This window comes from Sinocyclocheilus rhinocerous, unplaced genomic scaffold, assembly GCF_001515625.1.
Source record: "Sinocyclocheilus rhinocerous isolate Xijiao unplaced genomic scaffold, SAMN03320098_v1.1 scaffold85, whole genome shotgun sequence".
Lineage (NCBI taxonomy): Eukaryota > Metazoa > Chordata > Actinopteri > Cypriniformes > Cyprinidae > Sinocyclocheilus > Sinocyclocheilus rhinocerous.
Window position 1 is genome coordinate 3113957 of NW_015649998.1, and position 22852 is coordinate 3136808.

Genomic DNA, 22852 nt, shown 5'->3' on the forward strand with positions numbered 1-22852 from the left:
GGGGGGGGGGGGGGGTATAATTAAAAAAGAGCAGCTAGCTCATCTAATTTGCCTCTATAATTACATGTATTATTCTTTTGAGGATGGTTTTATTAATGTGCTTTGTGCATTATGCAAATTATGTTTTTTTTATGGGTCAGGTGAGTTTAAGTGATTTATTTATTTATTTTATTTTTCCCTCAAACAAATAAACACAATACAAACAATAAGTGTTCCTCCAGAAATTTGAGCAGGAAAATTGGGTAAAATGTTTCTACACTGACAATCTTGGCATTTTGTCAGGTCTCCACTAGTTCCTTTTTAAGTACTTGAGCTGTTTTGTGAAACTGTTTGTTCAATATATTATTGAAATCTGAAATTATTTTTTCTTAATTGTGTCTTAACAGTCTTAATTGTGGATCGAAATGTAGGTGTTCACCAAACATTGTTATTCTGTAAAGAAAATCTATTTCTTGTAGTAGCACTTTTACAAAAACTGTTGCCTCCATGTGTCTCAATGTGAACCTTAGCTACAAATCCCATCATTAGAACTGGTTGTGAATGACTTGGAGTGCACAAAACAGCTGTAGTCTTGTGTGTCTGAAGCATTTTCGTTCTTTCCGGCACTAGACTGGTTTATTTATTCAGCCTTTGAGAGCATGCAGTTTGCTTGTTTAGCCACAGTTCTACACCAAGTGTTTGGCAAGAGGAGAAAGCCATTGTTTTTCATAAGCATTATGCTCAGCCAGAGGGTGCTCTCTCTCTTAAAAAAGTGCTTTTTTTTTGTTTTGTTTTTGTGTTTTTGTGTTTGTGTGTGTGTGTGTGTGTGAGAAAGACACTTGACACTCTTCTTCACAGGTCTGAGAATGGCGTTACAGGGGGTGGAATTTTGTTCCACGCTCCTTTGACCCACATCTTTGTGTCTGCATGTCGCTTTGAGGTGTGTTGAGGATAGTCAGGGATGTCCATCATGTCAAAACTCTGATAAGCAAAGCCAGCCAGTTGAAAACGTACCCAGATTCGCAACACAACATGCTCAAAGATAAACAAGCTGTGGCTTTGCTCTGGGTGCTGTGATGTCTTCAGTCACTGAAGAAGAGGAGACTCTTTGAAGCACGCTATCAAAGCGGCACACGCAAGTCAATCGTCGCTTATTAATTTATTTCTCCATTTGTTTTGCAGTGGCTCTCATCCTTAGGGAAAATTATCGGAAGATGAAACGATATTTGCTTTTCTGAAGTCTGGATTAGTGGGGAGTGGGTTATTTGTGGAGGAAGGTCTTTGTGTTTCTTTTAATCATATTCTGGTGGAAGATTGTCCTTTAGACAGTTCAGTACAGATAAAATGAGTCAAACACATTTGTGACCCTGGACCACAAAACCAGTCTTAAGTGTACATTTTTGGAAATTGAGATTTATACGTCATCTGAAAGCTGAATAAATAAGCTTTCCATTGATGTATGGTTTGTTAGGATAGGACAATATTTGGTCGAGATACAACTATTTGAACATCTGGAATCTGAGGATGCAAAAAAATCTAAATATTGAGAAAATCGCCTTTAAAGTTATCCAAATAAAGTCAAAGTTTTGATATATTTACAGTAGGAAACATGATCGCTACTTAATATACTAATGATTTTTGGCATAAAAGAAAAATTGATAATTTTGACCCATAATATGTACTTTTGGCTATTGTTATAAATATACCCGTGCAACTTAAGACTGGTTTTGTGGTCCAGGGTCACATTTGGCTTCTGCCATGTCCTGAAAACGATGCCCACGTCAAATCTCCCAAAAATCAGTTTTACATGTTTGTATATTGAAGATGTTTTATGAGAGCAATTCAGGCAAAATTTCTTATGAATCTGAGTTCTAGTACTGCACGAGTCAAATGTGGTTTCTCTTAAATGAAAGCCTTGTTATGGTTGCTGTTTAGTAAAAAAAAAAAAAAAAAAGATATGTATACAGAGGGTTTATAGAAAATAGCCTCTCTAAATGCTTTGTATTTCAGCACGGCTTGTTTTCCACTTATTTTTTTTTCATGCCCTCATGCAGCTTTCAATGTGGTGTTTAAAGAAAAATCAGCCTTGAAATATCTGATGTAATTTCTTTGTGCCATTTGAGGGCAGCAACAATGGAATAAACAGCCCTATAAAAACCTTGTAATGACTACAGTGCAGTGGAAGGGAAAAAAGATTACGTTTGTGCTTTGAAATGAATATGGTCATGAAAGTCTCCACTTTAAATATGTGTGATTAAATAGATTGTTAGAACATGAATCACACAAATTACCTTTTTTAGAGCTCTCTAGGTTATATCAGTGAAAGTGAATCATTTGGTGACATCCTAGTGCCATTAAATCGGTTCTCTTGAGAAAGCATGGAAAAGGGTTTAGAAAACAGTGTAAATGTGAGATTTAGGGGTGTTTTTACATAAGACTAGTGCATGCAGACTGAGCATTGATCATTCCTTACCCATGAACTTTAATCCAAAATTCAGAAGGATTTTGAGGGCTCTGATTGTTGATTTGTGTGTGTTGTGTTGTGTTGTGTTGTGTTGTGTTGTGTTCTGGTCTGTTTTGGTTTGGGTTTTAAAAAGGATAGTTCACCCAAAAATGAAAATTCTTGTCGTAAGACCTTCATTCATCTTCGGAACACAAATTAAAATATTTTTGAGGAAATCCGAGAGCTTTCTGACCCTGCATAGACAGCAACGTAACTGACACATTCAAGGCTACCACGTTGTTTTCTTTGTGCACAAAAACTATTGATAACTTCATTGTTGTAGCTTCATAATGTAGCTTCATAACATTACGGTTGAACCACTGATGTCACCTGGACTATTTTAACGATGTCCTTACTACCTTTCTGGGACTGAACGTGTCAGTTTTCCTATCCCTTTATGGCACATTTTGTTTTTAAAGGCCAATTTGGGATTTAAAAAGTAACTACAACTTGTCAATAAAGAAAAATTAAATTGATTTCAACCTGTTTTGAAATGCAATACTATACTATGATAATACCAAAACATGATAAGAGCATGAGGAGTAATCAGGATAAGAACAGTTGATACCCATATATGCCTACTTGGACTTCACCTTAGAGAGGTTAAGGTGAAGTCCAAGTAGGCATACTCTCTACCTGGTTAAGTTGTTGAAATTCATGTCCTTGATGTTGAAAAAGGCTCTGTTTACTTTGTAAACTCCTGTTTTTTTTTTTACAACAGCACTATAACTAATATTGCTCACGCTATATGCTAATATTACTGCCAGAAAATATTGTTAATATTTTCCGCCATACAGTCAAAGATATTACTGTTCTCTTTTCATTTTGTAGCCATAATTGGACAGTGAACTTTTAATTGCTTAATTAGTAGATGTGAAAATTAAACAAAGAATAACTGATTGCAGTGGCAATGTGTTGATGTTAAACAGCTCTTCATTGCTGCTTTTGTGGTTTACTTTTTTAAAGACAAGGAAAATAAATACTGCTTCTGTATGTCATCGAGGAAAATGATGATCATCAAAGCATTTGGACTCCAACATTTACCATGACTTGCCTTGCTGATGAATGTACCCCACTCAGATTGAGATATAAAACCATGACAGCATGAAATATGAGGCTTGTATACATTTACATCCTATATCCGTTTGAAAACAACATATTTTGTCATGGTAGGCAGCTCTTTTCCCAAAGACAATCACTCTTTGTCAGAAAACATACACGCACACATACATACAAGCACTGCACTCGAGAACTGATGGCAAGCGGCTCAACCTGAACTAAGCTTTCAGTCTACATTTACAGTATGGTAATTTTTTTTCCTCAATCTTTTGCGCTACTCTCTGCTGGCCTGATCTTGATGGCTCATTGGCTTTGTCTGGAGAATGTATTGTTCTTAAGGGCAGGCAGCACGAGCAGGCACGCTGTTTAAGCTGGGTCATAAATCACCCCGGACCCCTTGGAGGGCAGCCGCGGTGGCTTTAGGAGCAAACAGATACTTAGACGGTGCTCAGGATAAGCCACTGGCGGAAATGGATTCACCCGTCTATCGCTAGGTAGAATGGTAGGACTTATGAAGGACACTCAAGTGCATCATAATCGCTTTGGAAATCTTTATAGCTGGCCATTTGTCATTAGCCGGACAAACCAAGCAGTAATTCATAACAAAATGTGTGGAGGACTTTTTCTGGTACTTATGGAAATGGAGGTTTGTTAGACTATTCCAGATAATTCCTTTATCTAGGATTAAGTTAATTAAGTTAAGTATTCAGTGATAATATTTATCTGTAATATTTAATGGCTTCTTTGTTTATTGTTTTTAATATATTTATGTATAATTTTTTGCAAAAACTTGCATTGTATTTGTGGAAGAAAAAATGTTGCTCTGATTTAATTATAATTTATATAAGTAAATATAAAAATATTGAATAATTATTATTATCATTGTTATATTGTATTTATTTGATTTTTTATTTTCTTTTTTTTTTAGCAGATATAACAGGCATTTATCCTTCCACTGTTGCTCTTCGTATTATTTCATCATTACTCTTAAAATACAGCTGATATCAGGAACATAAAATATCTTTTTTTTTAAAGTTATTTTATGTTGTTGTGTTAAAGAAGTTTTCGGATGAAAGCGCTCTTTAATTTTTCATTAATGCCGCTACCTACACAGTAAATGAGATGACCTTCATAGTAACACTTTATAAAGTTTGCATAAATTTTTTTTTTTAAATGCATTCAAAATATATTAAATAGAACTGCATACCAAATTGTGTAATGTGGTGACTGTAGATAAAAATCTTTTAAAGATGTTTAACCTTAAATATATAAATAAATTCAAGTAGGACTTTGAAATTCTCAGAATAACAATAAAAAGATTATTTTCATTTCCTTGAACTCTTGAATCCCAGACAGGATCCCAGTGTGTTCAGACATATTCTTCCGAAGCTGAACAAAGGCAAATTCTGGTATTAATTATGAAATAATGGCCTTAAAGTTTAATCAAATGAAAACCTAAAACTTTTTCTTCTTTTATTTTTTAAAAGTATCACTTTAAATTTGCATAATGCTTTTGAGTTGGAGCTGAAAAGTACATTGAGCCGGTTTGAGTTTTTGTCCATAGTAGAGGCGACTCTAGGATAATACAGCATATTAACTGCTGGAGGTCTCCGTGTTGGTTGGTAGAACATTCTGCTGTAGTTAAGCATGCATACTTTTTGGTTTGTTTCTCAGGTTCATCTGCTGAAGGATCAGCTCTCTGCAGAAGCTGCGGCGAGGATTGAGGCCCAGGCTCGAGTTCACCAGCTGCTGCTGCAGAATAAGGACCTACTGCAGCATATTTCTCTCCTGGTCAAACAGGTTCAGGAGCTGGAGCTCAAGCTGGCTGGGAATGGCTCTAGTGAGTATGATTTCCTGTGTTCAGCAGTGCTAGGGAGTAACTTTAAAAGCCTCTATTTAATACCCTTCATAATGGAAGAATAAGCACAGGAGGTCTGTGTTTCAGTAAAGCATCTTTTCTGCATCCATTAAAACATCTATATTGCATTATTTGTTGTAAAAAAATAAATAAGTGCATTAAGATTGAATATACATTTTGGTATGAAAATATTTATTTATAGTCGTTGTTAGATTAAGCAGAATTGGAGTTAAGAATCATGCAATTATTAGAATCATGCAATTATTCACAATTAATTTTTAATCTACTGACATCCTCGGGCTGTACAGTATATCCATGCATTGAGTACAATAGTATTGCATTTCGATTGTTCAGTTAAACCTTTGAGCAAAAGTTAAGTTATTATTATTAGTATTAAATTGCTAAATGTTAATGTATTTTTCATATTATAATAATAATAATAATTAGGGCTGTCATCGTTAATGCGTTAACACATGCGATTAATTTTACAATCCTTAACGTGTTAAAATAATTTAACGCAAAATTACTGAAGCACTATTTCTATTCTAACCCTTTAACCCAATTTTGCTTCTCTGCTTGCGATTAGATCATTTTAAGCCGCTAAACTCCGGGAAAGTTTTCAGAAAGTTTTGATGGATGAAGACTGCAATCAAAGTAAAGGCGATTGCGGTGGCGTACAAGAGTCGTACAGTAAGCACGTGTGAGTCCGTTATTATAATGCGTGTGAGTGCTCTTCACGCACTGATCGCACATTTAATTTATGCACAGGCACAGACATTTCCGTACATTCACGTTGTTTCCACACACATTCACGATAATGTTTTGATTTGTCATGTTTATGTTGCTGTGTTTAGTTGTACGGAATGGATCCGTGTACTGTAGTAGATACAGTATATGCAGTCAGCAGGAGATTGGTTTAGGGGGTTTTTGGCATCTCCATGTGGTCCTGTTCGGTATCACAACTTGGCTTTAATATGTTATTATTATTTTTTATATATGATTATTATTATTTTAAAAAGAGGACTAGCTATGAAAACATTCTGAGAATGATGCTGGTACTAGATTCTAACCTTCACTTCAGAGTAAAATGAGGTGTCATTATTAAAGAGGACGTGAGAATATATTTGACAGACATTTACAGCCGTTTTTTACAAGGTGACTTAAGTGTGACAGTTGGGACAGTCAAGGATAAGAGCTCTTTATCATGCAGGCTAATGTGAAAGACAGCACATCTCCAGGTGCTGCTGGTCTATATGAAAGTGTGCTTTAAAATAAGCATGAAATTAACCCCTGTGGAGTGCCATGATGGGAGAGAAGTTAAAAGGCAAAGAGAAATTATATGTGATGTGGAGAGAGGTGGAACAGATGAGAGGGTCTGAGTGAAAAGGCAAGAGTGAAAGAAAGCTGCTGAAACACATCAGATCTATTCAGAGAGGGCAAGTGAGGATGTGTTGCAGGGGTAGGAGCACTGTTATTAACCCACTTGAGCAGAAGAAAAGGGGAAAAAAGTGGAGCAGAACTGACATTATGAAGCATTATATAATATGAAGGAAGGCAGATGACATCCACAGAGAAAAGAGAGTGGAAAAACTGAACCCCAGTCTTACTTTGAAACAGTAGTTTAGAAATTAATTAAAAAGTTTTAACACTGAGAATGCATCATGATGGTTGATTCTTTCAATAGTTATCTAGTGGTCAGCCAGCAACTTGCTGTCGACCATGTTTGATTCAGTTCTGTTGCACTGTTTTTGAATGTATGAGGCTTGCCTTCGGTTCACCTGACGTCATTTCAGTGTTTACATCAGGCACCTTATTTATATAGAGATTCTTTAGGCAACCCACCACCTAGTTGATTTTGAAAATATGTAGTATTATATGTAATGCTCTTTTTAAGTCTTCTAAGCTCATCAAGGGTGTATTTATATGGTCAAAATTACAGAAAAAAAACAGTAATATTGTGAAATATGATTGCAATTTCTAATATTGGTTTCCGATTTGAATATACTTAAAAATATAATTTATTTCTGTGACGCGGCGCTGAATTTTCATCAGCCATTACTACAGTCTTTAGTGTCACATGATCCTTCAGAAATCATTCTAATATGCTGATTTATTATCACTGTTGAAACTGTTGTGCTGCTTGATAATTTTTGGAACCTGTGATACTTTTTTCTTTGATTTTTTTTTTTGATGAATAAATGGTTAAAAATAACAGCATTTATATTTAAAATTTAAATCGTTTCTAACAATGTCTTTACTATCACTTTTTATGCATTTAACACATGCTTGTTAAATAAAAGTATTAATTTCTTTAAAAGAAAGAAAAAAAATACTGACAAATGTTAAAATAGTAGTGCATATTGTAACACAAAATTTCTATTTTGAATAAACACTTGTTGTTTTTTTGTTTTTTTTACTTTTTATTTATCAAATAATCCTGAAAAAAGTATCACAGGTCCCAAAAAATATTAAGCAGCACAACTGTTTCCAACACTGATTATAAATCAACATATTAGAATGATTTCTGGAGGATCATGTAACACTGAAGACTGGAGTAAAGATGCTGAAAATTGAGCTTTGCTTCACAGGAATAAATTATATTTTAAAGTATATTATAATAGAAAACTGTCATTTTAAATTGCAATAATATTTCACAAAATTACAATTATATTTATAATGAATTCATAAAAATTATAATAAAATATTTATATACAAGTATATATAGCTTTGTAAAAATCGACGCGTTTCAGAAAGGCGGGGCATAGAGGAGAAACAATAATGTACAGTATGTGGAAAATAATGTGTTTTTTGAAACTTAAACCGCATAAACACATTTCATTACACCAAATACTAAAAATAATGTTCTTTTTAGCAACATCATATGACCCCTTTGAAACCAAACGTGTTTTGATATGAAAATATTTTTGTATAGGCAGTTTTGTTAGATTAGTATAATTAAGTAGAAAAAGTAATGAGATTATTCACAATTAATTTTCAATCTCTTCCTTTCTCTTAACAGTGGGATCCCAAGACAGTCTCCTGGAAATCACCTTCCGTGCCAACGTGCCCCCAGTCCTATGCGACCCCACCACCCCCAGACCAGAGGACGCCATCCTTCCTCCACTCAACGATGGGACACAGCTATCCCTGCCGCTGGGCAGTCCAATAGGTAGGGACCAGTGCTTGATCAAGTTTGAGTGTTTCCGCTTTCTTCCGGGACCACCCCAACAGGAGGAGAGTCCCGACACACCATCCCAAGGCGTCTCGCCCTCATCACGGGATGAGCTTCTGGGTAGCCTCGAGCTGCTAAAATTCCAGGAGTCGGGAATCGCATCCGAGTACGAGTCAAACACAGATGAGAGTGATGAAAGCTGGGGACAGCAGGACGAGAGCACCCTGCGTCTGCTCAATGTGCTCAACAAACACGGCCCCTCTGACTGCTTGGAGGACGAAATTGCTGTTTAATGTGATTTTGCATACTTAGAAAAACACTGCTTGATGTTTTGCTTAGAAGGTTCAAGTCAATCAATATCAATATTGTCAAACCGTCTACCGGTGTTTGTACTGCTGATAAATCTGGGAGACCAAGGTGACATTAACCGTTTGGTGGCCGTTTAGTTTGTCACATTTTATGTCATATATTGAAAAGCAAACAGTCGCAAAGCGTAGTAAATACTCTTGTCTCCATTTTAAAGTTTAGGGACACACATCAGATACCAGAATCTTGTATCTCTAATGGAACGTTCACACACAGCCATGGAGGTCGCCAAGTGGCTATATTGTTGGTCATAATGGCCATCCCTACTTCCAAACACTCCATATAGACATACACACACACACACATACATATATATATATATATATATATGTATGGACCATTGGCTTGGTTTTTTTTTAGTAACACTTTACAAGTTCAATTTGTTAACATAAACTTATTGATTATGTGTCATGAATTGACAGGGAATAATTCTCATTTAATTTCAGTATTTTTAATATACACATTTAACATTTCAACATGAATGTGTCATGAATTATTTAGTAAAAAAATTCAGATAGATAGATAGATCGATAGATAGAACTGTTTTTAACAAATTGAACATCATTGTAAAGTCATAATATTTTATATCCTTGCATGTGGACAGCGACTGATAGAAAAAAGACAAATATAGAAAAGTTAATTCACAGTAGGCAGATCACGTGTTCACCAGCATCTTCCCTCCTATTGGTAGCTGCCACATCACATAAATACTCATTTGCATAAAGTTAAACTTTGTTGCATCCCTGGACACTCCCACTTTCTACTGCCACCATTGACTTTGACGTCGGAAACCGCTGTATGTGTTAACGCTCTTTTAGAGTCTACAAGCAATTGCTGGTTATTCACAAACAAGTAATTGTTTTTAACTGCAAGAGATACAAGTGAAATGTAGAACAAATTTTATACATCAGCCTGTGATATTGTATCTATGACATCAGTTGTACAGTTGCGGGTTTGTTCCTGGGCGGTATTAAGCATGTTTGCACTGATATGCTCAGCCACTTTGATCACCTTTCATCAGATGTGCTCAGAATGAAGACAATTACGCAGCTACATCTGTTTTAGCATGCACGACAGAACAGACTCTTAATTGAATGACTGTGGACTGAGGACGCTAAGCTAATTATACCCTAAGGGTAACGAGGCGTTTAAACCGGTCAGATCTTTACCAACAGGAACCCCAATTAGAGTGTCAGAGTTTTCACAACCCACATCCCTTATTCATTATTTTCATACTCAGAAGAGCTTGTCGTGTCTGACTGCTTCACATATTAACTTTCGTACACATTTTGCTTTCTTACGTTTAGTTTTTCTGTGCTTCTAAAAAGTGATATTTCGGTGTCTTAACTGTATCTCTCTGATAAACTGCTGACTCTTTAACCTCTCTGTTTATATTTTCCAGTTTTTCCCTCTCGCTCTCTCTGTTCCTCTCTGTGTGCCCAGTGTCATTTAGAGGCAGACAATTGCACACAATTAGACTGGTAATAATAGAGTGGTAAGCAATTCTTCCCACACATAAAGGACATCAAAAGCACTTTCTGTTGTTGGTTTAGTCTTAAACGTCTGTATTTTCCTCCATCTATGCACTAATATCTTTTTTCTTTCCACCAAGAAAACAAAATGTAAGAATTTACCATCTTTAAATCTCCTTCAGGCTTGTAACAATCTTCCCACAGATTCTTCGCTGCGTCTGTAATTAGGGTTCATGATCAGTCAAGTTGGCTCGCAGCAGGTCTGGAGGCCAAGACCCAGCTGTGAGCTGTGGTCTAAATCCTCCACAGGGAAACGTGTCATTGTCTGAACACAAAACCAGTATTTATTTTTTTCTGATTTCTTCTCATTCAAGGACACAGTATATTTGTATTAGTGGTGTTTGCTAAGGTGCATACATCACTGCTACTATTGTATCCAAGCATTTTTGGAACATTAACAGTGGGCTCTTTTAATTAAAAAAGTAATTTGCTTAGAACTGCCTTAGCAACTGCATAGCAATGTCATGAAAACCAGTCAAAACACTCTAGCAATTTGGCAGTGAATTTCTTTTATATGATACTGTTGTCTGGGGAAGCACAGCTAATTATGAAAAAAATAATTTTGTCATCATTGTTCTTGTCCTTGAATCCTGGCCACGGTTAGTTTTTGAGAAAGAAATAATTCAATAATTATTCCACAGAAAGCAGCCTTTGGTGTCACGAATAATAAACCACGAATTGCCCCTCCTGTAGGTTACTGCAGGTTTTCAAAGTATATGACTAATTTCAAAGCCATTTTAAATGAGTTGTGTAATTTTTAAGAGCTTTGCGGTGACACTGCGTGACTGTGTTCATTCAGTGTGAGAGTCATTCTCAATGAATGTTCAGTGACATGCATCAAGTTGAAATATCAGATCAAGGAGTTATTTGAACTAGCTTTTAAAAGTGCCTACATAATCTGGCATTTCTTTAGCAGCAAGTGAACACTAGTTAAGTTACACATATATCCATCATGAATACATTTGATTGACTTTCCTTCAGTCGTTCTGCGATTCCAAGAATCGCTGGCACGCGAATGGAAACACTTCAGACGCCATATGCACGCACAGCTGCTTCAAGAAATAGAAATAACCAGTAAAATGTGTAGCGCTCACAAAACCAGCAAGTGCAGAGAACACCATCTGAATCGCTGTGTAATTTAAAGGATGTTCTGGAGCGTCCCTGTCTCATCTTTGTTCGCTCAGGGAAACGAGCGGCTGTCGTATTGATCCTTCTCCCTGCGGCGTAATTGAAATTGCATAACAATATCACATCTCATTTTAGTACAGCTGCCGCTTCTGAGAGAAGCTTTTGGAAACTCGGGTGCATCTGAATTAGAGGCTCATGCCCGGGCCCACCTGCTTGCTCTGGAGGCTTTTGAGAACATTCTTTCTCCTGAAGTTGCCAAGGTACTTTAGTTTGAAGTGTTCAGCTCCAACTATTGTAGAGACCATAAACCTTTATTTACAGTGGACCAGTAGTGCACAACACAACGGAAAAAAGCCGCAACACTACAAAATAAGCGCAACACAATGGAAACAAGTCGCAATACAACAGAAACAAGTCGCAACACAATGGAAACAAGTCACAACACAACGAAATCAGCGCAACACAACTGAAACAAGCCACAACACAACAAGATTAGCACAACACAACAAACAAGCTACAACACAAAAAATTTAGCACAACACAATGGAAACAAGCCGCAACATAATGAAAACAAGCTGCAACACAAATGCAAACTATCACAACACAAATGCAAACTATCACAACACAATGGAAACAAGCCACAACACAATGAAATTAGCGCAACACAACAAAATTAGCACAACACAACAAACAAGCTGCAACACAACAAAATTAGCACAACACAGCAAAATTAGCACAACACAACGGAAACAAGCTGCAACACAGCAAAATTAGCACAACACAACAAACAAGCTGCAACACAACAAGATTAGCACAACACAACGGAAACAAGCTGCAACACAGCAAAATTAGCACAACACAACAAACAAGCTGCAACACAACAAGATTAGCACAACACAACGGAAACAAGCTGCAACACAGCAAAATTAGCACAACACAACAAACGAGCTGCAACACAACATAATTAGCACAGCACAACCAAATTAGTCCTGTGCGTTGTGTTGTGGCGATTTTGTTGTGTTGTGCACTACTGGGTCGCCGTATTTATTCTATTTCCTGTCAGAATTACAAAATTAGACATTACGACCTACAAGGATACCCAAGGAGATCCAGGGCACGGTCGCTGCACTTGGCTGGAAAAAATCCTTCATGTTAAAAAGTGAACTCCAATATAATTCAGTTGATTTGAACTCCTTTATGCCCCACAAGGGTGACACACCATGAAATTAAAGACTGCCCTTAAAAAAAATAATTAATTAGCTATATTTCACAGAATGTGCCGTTACGCGCCGTTAGTCCAATCAGGTTCTAATGATTTCTTCAAAGACACATGACCGTCGATCAAGTATAAAAGCTGTCATTATCTGGCATCACAGTCTACTTGCTCCAAATCCCTTTATTTCATCAGTGCTAAACTTGCAGATAGTTGCATTGCATGCATGTTACTGCTTGACATTGATGTGTCGGAACCTTTGATTAATTATTGATCTGAGATTTGAAGTCGGATGAAAATGGGGGCATTGTCTCCTGTTATGTTCACTGTTATTTTTTTCTCTCCAGTAGCAGAACATTGCCATAATAACAACTCCACATCTATTTTTGATGTGTTCAGTGCTGCTGTTTGGTCTCACCTTAATTGTAAGACTGTTCTGACATTTTTTGAGATTTATCGTCTTTCAAAAATAAATTTTTTGCCAATGCATTTTTTTAAAGTGCTGCTGTAGGTTTAAACACGTTGCTTAACATACAAATAGCTATTGACCAGAAAAGTTTCCATGCCAGCTACGGTTTTGGGTGGTTTTGTTTTTGTTGCTCTTTTGGGGATTTTTATAAATTTATTTCTTTTCTACCCTTATATGTGCTTCAGTATATCTACAGTACCAAGGAGACTAGTCAGCCAGCAGTGCTGTTCAATAGAGATAAAGCTAATGGATAGTCCTAACAGTGCAGTTTACTTGTAAAGTTCTCTGTCCTTTTCATTTAGGAGTCCTGAAATTGATGCTTTTATTCTGGGCCGCTGTGCCACTATGGTGCTCCACCTCATTTGTGTTAATGATTGAGTTGATAACATGGAATCAGTTGGTGCAAGTGCATTTCGAGTTAGTCCACCTTGACCCTCTCATAATGCGTTATCCAGAGCTAACTCTTTTTCCCATCCCCCTGCCCTTGTATTTAAAGATTCATGCTAGAAAGGGTGTTCAAATTAAATATTGATGTTTGACCCATCTTCTACTGACCTGAACATCTAGGTCATCTAACTTGGAGATAATGGGTTAAATTGCTTTATTTATTCATTGTTATTCTCCAATTTGTCCCAAGTAGAGATAGTAGGCTTTTGGCTTTTCTTAATCAGTTCATTTTTGATTCTGTATTAAATGATGTAGTGCGTCATTACATACAAAAATAACAACACCAAAAAGTGACCAGATTTTATATGGTTTATAAATATAAGGGTCTTGAGAGCAGAGAAGTCTTAAAAACGGAACAAGATTTTACCATCAGGCAATGGAAAACCTAGAAATATGTCTTCATATGTATTTACATTTATTTATACATCAAATAGGATGTCTTTTCTAAGACTTAAAAATAGAAAGTATTTTACTGTATTATAATTTAGTAATATAGAAAGTACTATTATAATCAAATATAATTTTTAATATATTATATTATACAGTATATTATATTATATTACATAAAAAGGTATAGTTTTTATTTATTTATTATTTAATATTTAAAAAATATCATCAATATATATTAAAAAGGATATGTCTTTTCTAAGACTTTGTAAAATGTTTTTTATTGTAATTATAATGTCTAGAATCATTATTTCTAGAATTTGAAATTATAATAAATATATTTTTATATTTGATATATCTAAAAGATATAATTTATATTTACATATTGTATTTCCTATAGAACATGTCACTAATGTCAAATAGGATAGGTCTTTTTAAATAGGTCTTTTATATTATAATATAATAATTTCTGAAATAATTATAATTTTAAGAATTGTATATATTTTTATGTATTTTATAATATGCTGTTATAATTTCTAGAATAATTCAAATTTCTAAGATTTTAGATATATTTAACACTAAAATATTTAATTAGTTAAAAATTGTAAGTGCATGCTGTAAAAGGATTTTTTAATGTCTTCATGCACTAAACTCAAATGTCATGGAAATTCATGGTCAAAAAGAGCGGCAACCCTGTACCACGTGGCCCGTGCATGTGTGTGCTGGACAGCGTTTGGTCCAGAGGTTTCCTGCTGGGACACATCAGGAGCTCATAAACCAGCCCAAAATAGCAGCGTGTCAGATGCCCTCCTAACATTTGCTACTGTGGCGGAGTCTCAGTGAGGTATTTTAAACTGCAGCCTAGAGCTACACGATAATGTCCTGCCCTGTGGAGAAGGATCAAAACCAATGATCACTGCGTCACGCTCAAAATTGGAAGCTGATGATTTGCTATACATCCTCCTTTCTCTCTTCCTCACTCAAAATCTAGTCTCACAAAACCATACTTGAGATTTTCAGCATAAAGTCTGGTCCAGTTTCCATGTATTCTGACCGAAAACTACCTACTTAGACAGGATGAGGCTGAATAACATATAACCCAACCAACCTTGCTTTGTTTTTAGTTGCAATTTTGGGACAGATAAATCTGAAATGGATTATACTAGAATAATAGGCTGTACAAAAATACTTTTTAGAAGTTCAAGAGCAGCGCTGAAACCCTATTGTAATTGTTAGAATGCCCAAGGATCAGCATTCTCCAGCTAAAACTGACCGGGCAGACCAAACCAGAAGTCGTAGAGACTTGAAACTTTGAGGGATAGTAGTACTCACACCATCTACAACGTCACCAAGGCTCGCCCCAATCAGCCTGACAGGGGCGCTACAGCGATCAAAAGTATGAAATTACTCATAACTCCTAAACCGTTAAGTCACAGGCTCAAGTTCGTTGGAATCCTTGGCTCATGACCGACAAAACACATGCCTCGGATTCGATCATGAAATTTGGGGGTATTTTGAACTTTTTAAAAACCTGCTTTTGCAAGCTAATCCTCGGTTTTTTTGCCCAATCGGAACCAAACTAGTGCAGAAAGATTCTCTGGAGAGAGAATATCAATAAGTATAAAAAAAAGGTTGAATTTTTGACTCACTCGCGACGGGATGCCAAAACGTTCGTAAGGGGCGGAACCCCTTTTACTAAAACGCCTATAACTCTTGAATGGAAAGAGATGTATAAGAGCTCAATCTGAGGTCACAGTAAAAAAAAAACTGTGGAGTTTGGCCACTTGGTGGTGCTATAACGAAAAAAAACATAAGCGGCTATAACTACGCATTAGTTAGTACGATCGACTCAAAAATTGGTATGCAGTGTCTTTGTCCAAAGTGCAGCAAGTGTCGAGGACATTTGTGTATCTCAAAAAAATGGCCGCCATCGGCCAATTAATTTTGAGTGCCTATTAGATAAGGTTAATGGAGGCCGATCTGAACGAAACTCGGTGGGCATGTTCGACTCATAGGACTAAAGGTCTGTCAGAATTTAAGAATTTGGCCACTAGTTGATGCTAATGAGCTTAACGCCTCTGTAATCATGTGGTGTTTCACACATTCAAGTTTCAAGTTTATTTGTATAGCGCTTCTCACGATACAAATCGATGCAAAGCAGCTTTACAGAAAATGTAAGTTTCTACATTATATTTAGGAGTAGCGAGGTGATGTCCATATGGCAGAAATGTACAGTAAAAATCATGCAGTTAGTTAATGACATGTAATCTATTAACAGCAATGATTATGTTGCGATCAAACTTATAGCAAAATTTGGTAGTTTTGTACATCCACACAATATTCATATCATTGCTGCTTGCAGCTATATTTAAAAATGATTTTTACGTTGCTTTGCAGTCAGACAATCTAATTGAGTGTTTTTTTAGTTTTGTGTGCGATATGCATCATGCGGTCAGTGAAGGAAATGTGGGTGGGCCGTCTGAGGCTGATACTACTCACAAACATATTTGAACTAGTCTGGGTATTGCATCATTAGCAGATGAAATAACATGTCAGTCAGTGAAGTGCTTAGTAGTATGGGCATCAATTATTTCATTCAAATGTCAGATGTCCCTATTGGTGTGCTACAACAGATCAATATGTGCAATGATTCAATCACATTAAACCACAGATGAGTACCTTCTTTTCTCCTGCTCATTTCTCTCCAGTACTCATTATAGCAGCATGTTGTGCTAGTTTAAGCTTCATAGCGAAATTAATTCAGTGTGATGACACACATTTTGAAGATCAATCCTGTGAATGATTTTAGCTGGTCTTGTTACCCAGTGGTGTGTCTGGAAAAGAAAAGCAGACCCGTCGCAAATGGTAAGTTGTGGGTTTTTTGTTGTCATTTTTTTCCCGATTACCATGACAACAGCATGCTGTTTTTGGCACACAAATTTCCCTCATTCATCTGTTTGCCTTGCCTGCAGAGCCAAGACATTGTCAGCATCAAAATAACTTCTCTTTGTCAAATATTTGTGTGGAAAAGCCTCTCTAGTCTCGTATGTGGCCCGTGTTTGTCGTCGCTGAGAGACTGTCACACGCTAATGAGAATTCTTACTCCTCCATGAGCAAGTGTTGAAACTATTTGAGTTTAACAAGCTGGAAATAACTATGCCACATCAAATGCCTTCAAGAGTTTCTTAAAATCACATTTGATTAGAGCCAGACTAATATACAGCTTTATTGTAAACAGATTTGAATGGCCTAAATTGAAGCTGAAGTTGAAATAGAACACCGTGTCAGGGCTGCCTTTGTTGGCAAATTGTAAATCTTTCCGTCTTTGTCATTGTCAGTCTCCCTCTCTTCAGTCACCTTTTAAAAGGTAAAAGCTTGGTGTGTTTTTTTTTTACATTGTGGTATCCATTGGCTTATAAATACTATTCTAGTTGCATGTATGAGCATTAATATACTGTTTTGTTAGCTGCAAACAATAAATTATGCTCTCTTTGTCACTCAAATGCCAACCATGAAATAATGGTTCTGAGGTAAGAAACATGACTTCTTGTGACCTGTCAAATGCTGTTTTTTTCTTTTATTTTATTTTGATGGCCATTTTCTGCCAATGTTGGTGTCATTGTGTGTGGTTTTTTGTTGTTGTTTTGTTTTTTTTTTGCATGAACTTGTCTATTGTTCAACATTTGATGTATAAAATTTTGACCATCATTTGATTTTTTTTTTTTTTAATCAAAATGAGTATCCAAGTTTTCATGTATTTTAGAAGGTTATGAATGCTTAACCCCACTTGTAGCATTTAGAATGATTTATTATTATGAATTTATTGGTTACACTTTACAATGAGGTTCCATTTGTTTACTATATCTAATGCATTAACTAACATTAACAGTGAGCAATACATTTGTTACAGTATTAATATTTGTTAACATTAGTTAATAAAAAATACACTTGTTCATTGTTAGTCCATGTTAGCTCAGGTCTATTAATAGATACAACTTTTCATTTTAATAATGAATAAATAAATGTTGGAATCAACATTAACTAAGATTAATAAATGCTTTAGAACTATTTGTCATTGTTAATTTATGTTAACTAATGGAACCTTATTGTAAAGTGTTACCAATGTATTTATATAAAATAGTTCATCAGTTATCAGCCAAAACATGAAAATGCATCCCTACATTTAATCTTACAGGTCTTAGAAAACATAAAGCATAACAATATTGAGTTTGTTTGAACAATTTGGTTAAATGAAAACTCTTCAGTTTTAAACAGTCATGCATTCAAGTCTGTACAAAAGCTTCTGAAGTCTCAGCTCACCTTTAAATGTTAATGTGGTATGAATGTTTTCATTAAAAGTTCCCCAGTGCCTTCCTTTGTCTGAAAACCTTTTTGTTATTTTGTTCCTTAGTGGACCAAAGCATGTTTGAGAACTGGAACGCTGCGGAGCAGCCGAAGCTGAGCTTTCGTCAGGCCGGCAGCAGCACCTCCACAGACACATCTGCAGGATCAAAGACAGGAGGCAGCCAGCACCTAAAAAACGCCCTGAACTTGGGCAAAGCCATGGGAGCCAAGGTAAACGACCTGCTCCGCCGAAAAGATCCCAGCAGCCTCGGAGACATCGGAGTCACAGAGGTGAATAAGAACGTGGAGCCAGTGTGGTCCAGCCTGGCTGAGATGGGCCACAGTACAGCAAGAAACAGGTAAAGATTTCACTCTCACAGCTGCAAACACCAATGACCTCAATACAGTCATTATATTCAATTGACTTCACGCTTAGAATAAAATTGCTAGGAAGTTGTCAGCCGTGGTTCTTGCTCTTGACATTTAAGGCCCGTAGTGCCTCTACAGAGACAGATTCAGGGCTGGACTGCGTCGTGTCCAAATCCGATACCCCTTCTTCACTGTCTAATGAAGTGAATACTTTTATTCAGCAAGGATGCATAAATTGATCAAAAGTGACCGTAAAGATGTTTATGTTACGTTATGTTACAAGATTTTTATTTCAAATTATTCATCAAAGAATACCATAAAAGTATCACTGTTTCCACAAAACTATTAAGCAGCACAACTGTTTTCAGCATTGATAATAATAATAAATGTTTTGTGAGCACCAAATCAGCGTATTAGATGATTTCTGAAGGATTATGTGCTGCTGAAGACTAATTGCTGCTGAAAATTCATTTTTGCCATCTTTTTCCATAAATATTAACATTTAATATTTCAATAGAAAACTGTTTTTCCATTGTAATGTTATTTTTCAGTTATAATCCTTTGTAGAATAATGTAAAAAAGTGTAATAATGTTTTACAATATTACTGTTTTTATTGTATATTTTTGATCAAACAAATGCTGACTTGCTGAGCATTAGAGACTTTATTTTTAAAACAAAATCTTAATTATTCCAAGATACATCATGGTACTTGTTGATCAATTCATTCAGCCCTTATAGACCGTCATTCATTCATCCAGGTGGATGCTGCACACTGGTGGTGGATGAGGAGATACCCCCTGACAATGTAAAACGCTTTGAGTGGCTAGAAAAGCACTATATAAATATAATGAATTATTATTATTTATTATTATTCATCATGGCAGATGGCCGTTCATATTTCTCTATGGCAGTTCATATATCTCTCAGCAGTGAATGTGAAAACAGGACAAATGTGCTCTGTTATTATATGTGAACTCCATGCGTTACAGCAGAGATTTGACTGACATATCTTTGAGGTGTGTCTGTTTGTGAGTCCATGTGCATGTGTTGCATCAGGCAAACTTTGACTTTAATTGGCTGGATTCTTACCAGTTGTGCAACATCTAGTATATGCATTCCTTCTAACTTTTTTATTATACCTGCTCATAAATTTTATAGGAATAATGCCTTTACTGTATGTTTATAATTATAAAGCTTGCTAAGACAATTATTGAAAGACTTACTACTTGGAGTTAGTGCTACAAAGACAAACGTTAAGTAGTGAACTTGTTACCCAGTCTTCACAATTTGTGGAAAAAACACCTCAAATTCAGGGGCCTGATGAGGAGAGATTTATATATATATATATAGAGAGAGAGAGAGAGAGAGAGAGAGAGAGACTTTATGGCTTTCATCAACATTCTTATCTTCAGCAGACCAAGTGCAAATTCCACTGTCATAAAATGATAAATGATGCATTTACAAGAAACCAACTTCTTATCATTTCTAGTAAGGCTATTATTGCTCAGATATGTGGCATTATTGAGGGAATTGTGTTGTCATCATGGGATATTTATGGAAAGATCACTACAGGAATGTGTCACTAAAGGACTGTGAGCATCTCATGTGACTTGAGACGGCAATGACACCATTGCATTTACTATTCTTGTCCACTGACCTTTTTCAACATGTTTTAATATATTAACGTATATTTTACACTTCTGTTCAAAATTTTGGGTTTTTGAAAGAAGTCTCTTATTCTCACCAAGGCTGTATTTATTTGATAAAAAATACAGTAAAAAGAGTAATGTTGTGACATTTTAATACAAATTAAAATAACTTTTAATATGTTTTATTCCTTTAATGGCAGATGGTGAATTTTCCAGCCATTACATCAATTTTCAGTGTCACACGATCCTTCAGAAATCAGTCTGGTCAAGAAATATTTCTTGTTATTGTCAGTTTAAAAAAAAAAAATGCTATTTCGTGTAAGTCTTTACTGTCACATAATTGCTCAATTAAAATGCGTTATTGCTGAACAAAAAATAAACCTTCCTAAAAAAAAAAATGCTGCTACATTCCCACATGTATTAATTTATTAATAAATGTGTGATAGAATGTAAAATTAATTAATGAATACATTTATTGATTTATTTATTTTACATTTTTAGTTTGTCACAATTTTTGCTTTCTTTTTCTAAGATTTAATATTTTTTCTTTAAAAGGGTCATAAAACATTTTCAAACAAAAGAATTCTAAGTGTACTGTACTTTCACAATCCAAAGTTCAATCAAATTCAATCAACTTTTCTCCATTGGAAATATGGCAAAGCTAATGAGTTGTCCAGCTGGGGTTTTTTTTAAATCTTTTTTTATCCTGCCCAAACATGATCCTCTGAATTCAACAGAAAGCCCATTCTGCTGTTTACTTTCCCTCTAGGCTCAATCGGTGCTTTAAAATTTACCTTTAATAAGATTTATTCAAATGAAGTGTGATCTTGTATTACAGAGGGAAATATCTGGAATATCAGAATGAGTTGATAGTAGTCTTTTGAAATCTTTACTTTTTAAAAGTATAATTTTGGACCACCGTGTGGGAGAATAAAGAAATTCAGGCCACATATTTGCTCTGATCTTTTGTGGTCATTCTATCTTGCGTGATCACATTGTGTCTTTGCTTTTTCTTTCTCTCACACAGTCACATCTCCCTGGATTCTTTCCCTCGGCTAGATCCCCCACCTCCCACTGGCAAAAAGCGTCTCCCACGGGCCCTGAAGACCACCCAGGACATGATGATATCCTCTGACCCCGTGGTAGCCTCCCCAGAATCCTCCTTCATCTCCTCACCTGACAAGATCTCCAAAGATAAAGCTGAGCTTCAGCCTGATCGGAGGCCTGAAGAATCCAGCCTCGAGAAACCTTCAGAACCCGGTGACCGTGTGGACAGCCAGATGGAGAAGACGCCCGGTTTAGAACTAAAAAACGAGCCCACAGCTGTGGTGACGGATGAGGGTGTCGATCAGTCACAGCTCCTGCTCTCTGTCCCAGATCTAATTCACAAAGACAATCTGGACCCAAAGAAACTGGCCAGCTCAGAAACTAGAATGGCTTCCACCCCGTGTCCAGGGAAAGGGGGCTGTCGCATCAGCGTCACTGAGGGGGAATTGTTGGGGAATGGCACAGCGGATTACCGGACCCTCAGCTTGGAGAACGAAGAATCCCACCCTGACCTGCTGTCATTTGAATAACAGGCTTGAGACCCTTAAGATCATTGATTCTCCAGGCTTCCACGATGACAAAAAGTAATTTAAACTGCTTTCATTCTACATTTTATATTTTGCTTTTAAGTACCACTGATTGTACTTAGTTATTTCGTAGATATAATTATTCAAATGATAAAAATCACACTAGTTTTTTTTTTTATCGTAGCACCATAATCAATTTAAAAGATTGTATTTTAAAGTATTTGTGGACCTGTATTGACAGAAACCAAAGTATGTACTACACTGCAATAAAGAGTTTTTAATTAGTATTTCTTGGCTTTTTTCCAGTCAAATATTCCAGTAGACCTTCCAGATAAATTTACTTGAAACAACACTACTGCATAAGATATCAAGACTTGTTCTAATTATATCATAAATATGAATGAATTTTGTATTTCTTACTGCACTGGAAGATTCACTCGTTTTAACTATAAAAAAGACTAATAAAAAGATTTCGGATTCATATAAATGCTGTTCTTATGAACTTCAAATCAAAGAATCCTGAACCAAATGTATTCAGAATCATCATATTAGAATGATTTCTGAAGGCTCATGTGACACTGAAGACTGGAGTAATGGCTGCTGAAAAATCAGCTTTGCCATCCTAGGAATAAATTACATTTTGAAATATATTAAAATAGAAAATAGTTATTTTAAATTGTAATAATATTTCACAGTATTACAGTTTTTACTGTATTTGATCAATTAAATGCAGCATTGGTGAGCATAAGAGGCTTCTTTAAAAAAAAAAAAAAACATTTAAGAAAATCTTACAGACCCCAAA

At 35.8% G+C, this 22852-nt stretch overlaps 1 protein-coding gene across 2 annotated transcripts in view; it reads left to right on the plus strand.

Annotated features, from left to right (window-relative positions):
* Window positions 1–22273, plus strand: part of LOC107711121 (carboxyl-terminal PDZ ligand of neuronal nitric oxide synthase protein-like) — a 133827-nt gene extending 111554 nt beyond the window's left edge. For both annotated transcript variants that reach the window (XM_016516071.1, XM_016516070.1), the window contains 4 exons: window positions 5216–5381; window positions 8419–8568; window positions 18525–18816; window positions 21504–22273. In XM_016516071.1, the coding sequence (XP_016371557.1) occupies window positions 5216–5381; window positions 8419–8568; window positions 18525–18816; window positions 21504–22053 (1158 nt within the window). In that variant the 3' untranslated portion in view covers window positions 22054–22273. The remainder of the gene's footprint in view (window positions 1–5215; window positions 5382–8418; window positions 8569–18524; window positions 18817–21503) is intronic.
* Window positions 22274–22852: the final 579 nt, after the last annotated feature.